The following is a 9,108-nucleotide window of genomic DNA, read 5'->3' on the forward strand; positions in this document are numbered from 1 at the left end:
TTTGACAGGGAGAGACACAGCGAGAGAGGGAATACAAGCAGGGGGAGTGGGAGAGGGAGAAGCAGGCTTCCCGCTGAGCAGGAAGCACGAGGCGGGGCTCGATCCCAGGACCCCGGGATCATGACCTGGGCCGAAGGCAGATGCTTAACGACTGAGCCACCCAGGTGCCCCCAGATCTGAATTTTTAAAAGCAGCCTAAAATGTGATATTATCCCTCTTTTCCCCTTTTACCATAATCTTGGTATTGCTAGGAATTCATTGCTCTAAAGGAAGAAAAGAGATTCATTAAAGCCTCCTGTGGGCATTTGTAATGGAAAGTGTTTTTAAAGTAAGTAGTCCATAAAATGGAAGAAAATTTAATAGCCAGGCTTGAAAAATTTTTGCCTATTATGTTATATATGAGGAGTGCTCTGGATAAGAAAAAAAACAAATGTATTATTTAATTTGCATGCAATCAAGAAAAAGTTTGTTAATAAGCTAGTAGGATTTAAATAAATTGGTTTAACACCTCTGGCATTAGTGATCCTTTGTAATTGCCAGGATGGGACTTCGAGTGATTTTATTAAAGATATCCTAATTATAAATAGCTGGTATCAAAAATTGTAGAAAGGAAACTACTATGTTTTAGACCCTCTCCTGTGAGCAGTTTGCAAATGGTATCTCTTTGAACCCTTACAACATCTCTGTGAGGTAGGGGTTGATGTTTATTTTATAATCAGAAGACTCAAGTTATACATCTACCAAAGTCACATGGTGAAAGCAGATTTCAGATGAAGATCTCTCTTAGTCCAAAGACTTTATAAAGTAGGAAGCACTGAAATTAACAGGAGATCTGGGTTCTACTCCTAGTTTGTCCATAAACTAGATATATAATGTGGATTTAAATGACACCTAACATCTTTGGGTCTCAGGCCTTTTCTAAATGAAAATTTTTTACTAAGTGATACTGAAGATCCTTTACAGTTGTCTGCTTTACTCGTATGTCCTACCTCACCCATACTTCAGCTTTTGTTTTTTTTTTTTAATCCCCCCTTCTCTTTTCATGGTATAAAACTGTTGCATTTGTAAATGACTGCTCTTTAATTATTTTTGGTAGAAATTAGTTGTCTGTATATGGATAAAATATACAGCTGGTCATCATATTTATACTTTTTTTTCACCTGTCTGTCCCTGTTACTTCAGAGTACTGCTTTTGACAAGAGTTAATGGTAACAATGAGGCCTAAACTATTCAGGTATTACAAGTCACAGACTGAATCTTGGCCGAAGTGCTTAACATGTGACCTTGGGTAGGTTAATGTCCCTGAACCTTGGTTCCTTTGCTATAAAATGGGATAATACCTACTGCATAGAATTATTGCACGAATTAGATAACACAGTCCATATCGGGCATTACTACAGTGTCTGGTGCTACCATCATCATCTAAGGTATGTAGAGGACACAGCTGACTTTTAATTAAACAATTTGTTATTTTTCAACCTTAGGAGCCAGCTAGATATTAACAATAAGAAGAGTGTAACTGATTCAATCCGTGATGAATATGCTTTCCTTCAAAAGAAATACCCATCTCTGGCTAATAGAAATGGAACAAAGTATCTTGCTAGGACTCTAAACAGGTAACATTTTTGAGGTCCCTTTGGTTTGCCAATGAGAGTCTGAGAGCTCTCATTTTTAGTTCCTTACATTTTCATAACATTCTTGTGTGTACAGTTTCAGGTTTTGTTACTTGTACAGTAGGTTCTTATAATGTAGATGTCTTTTTTTAATTCAGGTGGTTGGGGTTAAATAGGGAATGCTCAAGGGAATTTTTAAAATGTCTTAATTATGAAGTTCTTGACAGTCAATTTACTTTTGGTAATAGAACTAGGTAGCAGATGACTTAATTTCCACTTGGGATTTCAGGACCTAAACTAAAATAATTTTCACATAATCGATTCTTATTTTAGGATGTCTTCTTCTATTCTTATTCATAAAAAGAATTTAAAGTATATACCTTGAATCCTTAATACCCACTGATGGTAGAGGGACTGGAAAACCTTTCTAGATAATTTATAAATGACTGAAATGAAAGCTGTTTTCTCTTACCTTTGTCTTATTCCCTAAATAATTTAAAGGCTGATGGACTTGGATCTTAATAAGATTGATTTTCACTGTGCTAAGTACTCACTGTAAAAGATAAGTCAGAAATCAAATTTTTTTCAATTTATATTTGATTCACTAGCAAATGCTATAGTTTGATGGGTTGAAGGCAAATTTAAAAAGTGTTGACCAAGTTGTCTTTGTTCATGTCATTTTTTCAGTAAATAAGCCTTTACTGCTCGCCCAAGATTGCATTATTTCCTGCCAGGACAAATTATTTGACAGCTTTTACCATTATTGGCATTTTAAAAATTTGACTTATTTGGGTCTTCAAAATATAGTTTTACTTTAAATCTTTTCTTGTAACCTTTATTAGGTTACTGATGCATCACATCAGAGATTGCTTACCAGAGTTGAAAACAAGAATAAATGTTCTAGCTGCTCAGTATCAGTCTCTCCTAAATAGCTATGGTGAACCTGTGGATGATAAAAGTGCTACTTTACTCCAACTTATTACCAAATTTGCCACAGAATATTGTAACACTATTGAAGGAACTGCAAAATATATTGAAACTTCAGAGCTGTAAGTAAAAAATTTCTCTATGGATTTGGTTACTTGAATTGCTGGGTTACTTTAGCTTTTGTAACAGTGACTTTAACTCTGAGATTTTCTGATTGTGATTTATTATCTGCACAATAGTATTTTGCAGAAATAATGATGATGTCTGATGTATGTGTATAGGTAAAGCACAGTAAAAATTTCAGTTTTTTTTAAACAAGACTTTGAGAAGTATTTAAAAATATTTGGTAGTTTAACTTTTTAAATGTTTGTTTCTTTAATAGACACACTATAGTTTTTCATGAAAAAAAAAAAAGAAAATGCAGATAAAAATAATAGGACAAAATTACTTAATTCCACTATCCAGAAATAGTCCCTGCTAATTTTGGCATGAACCTAGACATTTTTCTATGCATCTGTAAAACATTATAAATGTATTTCAAAAATCAGATCAAAATACTGTCATGCTATTTTGGAATCATTTCTTTAAATCACCGTGTCCCAAACAACTAATATTAATTATAGATTTCTATAATCAATCTTAAAAATTTACATGGCACTTTACTTTTTAGATACACTCTCTTTTCTTGAACCAGTACTCTACTACTGGTAGATCGTTTTTATTCCTACACATATATAAACAGTGTTGTGATGGACTATTTTGGGGGCATGTATCGGAGTAAACACTTAGGCTAAATTCCTAGAATGGAATTACTGTGTCACAGGGTAGGAACATCCTAAAAGTCTCTTACTGTTGTCATACTGTTAGTAGATTGTATTGTTTTACTACTAGCAGTATATAAGAATGTTCATTTCTCTGAACTCTCATTTAAAAAAAATCTTTTAATTTTGAAGTAATTATAGACTTCCAGGAAGTTGCAAATAAATGTACCTTCCTAGGTCCTGTTAATCCTTACCCCATCTTCCCCAGTGTTGACATTTTGCATAACTACAGTACAGTAACAGAATGAGAAAATGGACACTGGTACAACCCAGAGCATATTCAGATTTCACCACTTGTGAAATTATACATGCACTTGTGTGAATTTTCTGTGTGCTTTTGTGTGACCCAGGTGGCCTTTTATGTGAGTTAACTCCATAAAGACAGTATTGAATTAATTGGTGAATGGTTATTTTATACACACACACACACACACACACACACACACGGCAATATTGAGGGAAATATATATTATATATATGGCATATTGAGGGAAATAAAGATTACTAAGATGAACCTTTAAGAAGCTTATTGGGTAAGGCAGAACAAGGTAATACGAGGCACAATTATGTGGCAAACAGGAATATAATCAAGTATTTTTATTTAAATATTTATTAAATATAATACATACCCAGAAATGTGCTTATAACATATATGGGGAGTTTTATAAGTAGTTAATAAAGCAAATATCTGTAATCATTTAAGCCTTTAAAACATTGAAGAGAGACCATTTACATTTCTCTCAGGCACTGGGAGAGTGTCATAGTTAAGAATGTGTTTAGGGGCGCCTGGGTGGCTCAGTCGTTAAGCATCTGCCTTCCGCTCAGGTCATGACCCCAGGGTCCTGGGATCGAGCCCCGCATCGGGCTCCCTGCTCCGCGGGAAGCCTGCTTCTCCCTCTCCCACTCCCCCTGCTTGTGTTCCCTCTCTCGCTGTCTCTCTCTCTGTCAAATAAAAATCTTAAAAAAAAAAAAAAGAAAATTGTTTCAGTTGGGCTCCGAATAGAATTTGGGAAGCAATAAGTAGAAGGGTGCTTTAGGCTTTGGGACAGCAAAGAGTAGCGCAGGGTGTATTTGGAGAACGGCATGTGCGCGACAGGATGTAACAGGAGGCAGGCAGCAAAGGCATCTCAGAACAAATCGTGGAAAGCCAAAAATCTTCAGAATTTGGAGAATTGACTGAAAGAACACTTTCAGTCAGATGAGTACCCATTTTAGAAGGATAATTCTAGTCGTTATGGAACATTAGGTGGAGAAGGGGAAGGTTGGAGGCAGACTGGTAATTTAACTACTTTTAAGTATAATTTAATGGCATCCAATTAAAGCCACAGTATTGTCAAATCATCAAATCGCATCTATTTCTAAAATTTTTATCACCCCAACAGAAACTCTGTATCCATTAAGCAGTATCTCTTTGTTCCCTCCTCCTTCGGTCTCTGTGAATTGGCTAATTCTAGGTATTTTATATGAGGGGAATCATACAATATTTGTCTTTTGTGTCTGGCTTATTTCACTTAGCATAATGTTAGGCTAGTACCTTCTGCTTAGACAACTGTAAGAAAGTAGTGTGTAATAGAGATTTAATTTGTTTAAAGCAGGAGCAAACTGTAGCCCATTGGCTAAGAAGGATTTTTACATCTTTAAATGGTTGAAAAAAATTCAAAGAATATTTCATGACATGGGAAAATTATGTAGAATCCAAATTTTAGCGTGCGTAAGTTTTACTGGAACACAGCTGTGCTTTATTTGTTTATATTTTGTCTGTAGCTGCTTTTGTGCTCAGTGGTAGAACGGAGTCGTGTGGCAGAGACTCTGTGGCCCGGAAGGCCTCAACTATTTACTATCTGGTCCTTTACAGGAAGTTTGTCTGTGTCTCCTGTAAATTGTGGATAAACAGAAATAAATAAGATTCTGTTTCTTGTCTTTTAAAAAGCTCATAGTCAAGAAAACTAGGGCAGAGAAAAGATGTTTAGTAGTTCTTAGTGAACTGATGTTTTTTGACAAAACAGTTACTCTGTGTGTGTGTGTGTGCACGCCAACACACACATATACATGTGATGAATGCCTTTTTGTTGAATGACTCTTCATTAAAAGAAAAAATTAAGAGAAACTGGATCATAATGGAGTTGAGAACACATGGAAATTATCTAAATGTAATTATTTGAGACTTTCTCAGAAAATAAGACCTTAAAGGCTTATAGGAAGACTTCTAACTTGTAGCTTCTTTCCCTTTTAGTAATAATAGAAACCGTATACTTCATTGCCTTTCAGATGCGGTGGTGCTAGGATATGTTATATTTTCCATGAGACTTTTGGGCGAACTTTAGAATCTGTTGACCCACTAGGTGGCCTTAACACTATAGACATTTTGACCGCCATTAGAAATGCTACTGTGAGTATGCTCAACTTTTAGAATTTTTTGAAAGAGGTTAAAGGTTTATTATAATTTTTAACCCATTAGCTGTATCTTTTTAAATGAATCGTATTTTTGCTCTCGTACTTGATTATTAGGAAGCACTTTTCATGAAAAATACCAAAAAACATAATTTATTTTAACCTAGGGAAGAATTAAAATTTTGTGTAGCTATAATAAGAGCTCAAAAATTTTTTTAGGGTCCTCGTCCTGCTTTGTTTGTGCCTGAAGTTTCATTTGAGTTACTGGTCAAGCGGCAAATCAAACGTCTGGAAGAACCCAGCCTGCGTTGTGTGGAACTGGTTCATGAGGAAATGCAAAGGATCATTCAGCACTGTAGCAATTACAGTACACAGGTAACTGCGAAATGTCACACATGTCAGGTGAGGTAGTACAAGACAGGAAGTGCTGGTTTCCTGGGGTGGGAGGAAACATGGAAGATGGGCTAAAGGTAACTTAAAATCTGCATTTTCCCGATTGGAAAGTGATTTGAAGTAGTATGCTTAAATGTAGCTTAAAGTCTAATTCGCTATTTTGGTGATTATTTAATTTTCCTTTAAACAAGGCAGACTGTTCTATTTTTCTTTCTTCCATCATATATAGGAGTTGTTGCGGTTTCCTAAACTTCATGATGCCATAGTTGAAGTAGTGACTTGTCTTCTTCGTAAACGGTTGCCTGTTACAAATGAAATGGTGAGCTGTTACTTTCACAAATGATCATTGTAACCACTGTTAAAGAAGTTTTTTTGTACAGCAATAGGAGTACGTTAGAGTTTAGGCATGTTTCCCAGTGTATTGGGAAGAAAAAGAAGTGAACCTCACTTATTTCAAAGGACACTTTGGTAATTCTGGCATAAAGTACATTTTTCTTCATATTTCAGTCATTGTTAGCCTGCGGCCACAGGTTTTCATGAGATTGGAGTTATTGTTGGGGATTGTGAATAACTTTGCTCTACAATATAGCACCACTGATCTCATGGAAAATTAGTTTTATCTTCAGCCCCAGTAAACTGAGCCTTTATAGCCAGCTATTTTAACTCTGGTACATCGGGGTCATTTGGCCACTTCTTGTTTGCTTATTTGATGACCCAATGCTGTAATATCATGGTTGCTTGCTACTATTTTGTGGGTTGCTGCTATCCTTAAAAATGCTGAAATTGGCAAAAATATGGGATAAGCATTTGAGATTGCTTTTATGTCTCTATTTGTTGGCTGTGTGTTTAGTTTCCCTTTCTGGTCACTAACAGTGCATTTGGGTCCTTGGCTCAGGGTGGTGCTGACCCCCAGTGGAGGTTTACTAAGACTACAAAACCATCCCTGGAAGTGTAGAATGTGAGCACTGCTCCTCGGGTGTTTCCCTAGCAAGCGTAACCCCCAGCCTGAAGGAGCAGGGATATAGTTAGCCTGATCTCAGAGTTAGTGATAGCACAGAATCATTGGAATTTCATTTGAATAGATGCTTTTCACCTTGGTTCTTGACGTTTTAGTGCTCTCCTAATACCTGAGATTCGTTAGGGCAGTGCAAATGAAGGAGTTAGTTTAATCTCTGCAGTGCTGGAGGAATTAATTTCAACTTTCTTTTTGGATTATTGTCCCATTAGGATTTCAAACCACATACAGTATTTAAACTATGTGTCTAATTGAGGCTAATCAGTCATTATCTCAGGTCTTTAAATGTGTCTTTTACTCAAATAAAGTTAACATCTTTTATATCTGATTATGAAATGTTTTCTTGTTGAAACTGAACTGAAACTTTGTGACATGGAATAGCAGATGATCTGAGATTTTAATAGCAAAATTACATAAAGCCTTGGAACTTAGATTTGCATCAGGGAATTTTTTTCCCCCTAACAAAGTACTTCTGACTACCTTAAGGTTACTTCCTCCCCTCCCCCTTTAGAAATGCAATCTTAGATGCTGAGATACAAATAATTCAAAAGATAGAGCAGATTATTATATGGCAGAATACGCCATCAGTTGGAGTATAATTATTACTGATTTAGGCATCAGGGTCCCATAGTGTCTTTTTTAGAACTGTTTACTAAGTTTCATGTTTCCTAAAGCCTAATTTTATTCTTTTCTAGGTCCATAACTTAGTGGCAATTGAATTGGCTTATATCAACACAAAACATCCAGACTTTGCTGATGCTTGTGGGCTAATGAACAATAATATAGAGGTAAATACCATTTGAATTGTCACTTTTGAGAGGAAAAATCTGTTGTAAATCAGTTGTATCAAATTTACTGAGCATGGGATAACGATAAAACACACATGGACCACATTATTTTATCGTTACATCCCCGGAAGTATGCTGAGGGCATTACATTGTTATGTTAAATCTAATTCCCAAAACCACCTGGCAGCATTATTCTAAGTTTCTGTTTACACGACTGCAAGTCAGAGGGGATCTGGGATGCACTGATTTAGTGTGGACTGCCTGCTCCCTTTCAGTAACTGGTGTAGTTTATTCAGGTTCAAGAGTGGAAAACTGAGTGTTTAAAATTGTTTTCATTTGGCTCTGAAAGCTGGGAAGGACATTCCAAGATTTACCTAAATAGTAAATTTTCACCAGTACTGGGTGGCTGCATTTCATGGCTCTTTTTTTTCCATTTGAGGTGAATGTTGCAAGTTGTGTAAGCTCTCACATGGAGACAAGGCTGGTGGATAAAGCAATTTATCCAGATGCTACTTTTGTTCTCAGCTACTTTTATCCAAGAACAGTAAATTTTTCTGCTACTCCTTAATCCAGTAAGACCTTGGAGTCCCCTTCTTTATAAAATTTCCTTTTATGCATATGGGTAGGGAGAAAATTGCAAACATGGAATTTGGGAACTGGACGGGACCCTGGGTCATCAGCTTCAGTCCTTTGGTTAAACAGATGAGGAATCTGAGGCCCACAGATGGTAACAGTGTTATTTTAGTGCTTATTTTGCCAGCACTGTTGGAGGAAACAAGCATCTTCTCTTTAACAGGTACAGGGAACTATTTTTTTAGCTGCTTAGCTGAGGTGACTCAGTGTCAGAAAAAAAATTTCAAAGCGGACATGAGTAAGGCATGTTAAGGCACTTTAAAGCACTTGGAAAGTGCACTAGAAAAGTTATGTTAAAAATGAGTTTGTAGACACTGTCTTAGAATAAGGGTTTGGTTCTTGGTTTTTTTTTATTAAGATTTTATTTATTTATTTGACAGAGATAGCGAGAGCAGGAACACAAGCAGGGGGAGTGGGAGAGGGAGAAGCAGGCTTCCTGCCGAGCAGGGAGCCCGATGCGGGGCTCGATCCCAGGACCCCGGGATCATGACCTGAGCCGAAGGCAGACGCTTAACGACTGAGCCACC

General features: G+C 36.5%; 1 protein-coding gene across 1 annotated transcript; it reads left to right on the forward strand.

The window, feature by feature from the left end:
- Positions 1–1,464: 1,464 nt before the first annotated feature.
- Positions 1,465–8,953, forward strand: LOC116629528 (dynamin-1-like protein; the record flags this gene model as incomplete). Its single annotated transcript, XM_032399795.1, has 6 exons — positions 1,465–1,616; positions 2,456–2,662; positions 5,630–5,750; positions 5,972–6,127; positions 6,375–6,464; positions 7,856–8,953. Coding segments are annotated over 6 exons (834 nt in total), but the record flags the coding sequence as incomplete, so codon positions are not given.
- Between the last annotated feature and the right edge of the window lie 155 nt (positions 8,954–9,108).

The sequence above is a fragment of the Phoca vitulina genome, unplaced genomic scaffold (assembly GCF_004348235.1).
Source record: "Phoca vitulina isolate PV1807 unplaced genomic scaffold, GSC_HSeal_1.0 scaffold1257, whole genome shotgun sequence".
Classification (NCBI taxonomy): Eukaryota; Metazoa; Chordata; class Mammalia; order Carnivora; family Phocidae; genus Phoca; species Phoca vitulina.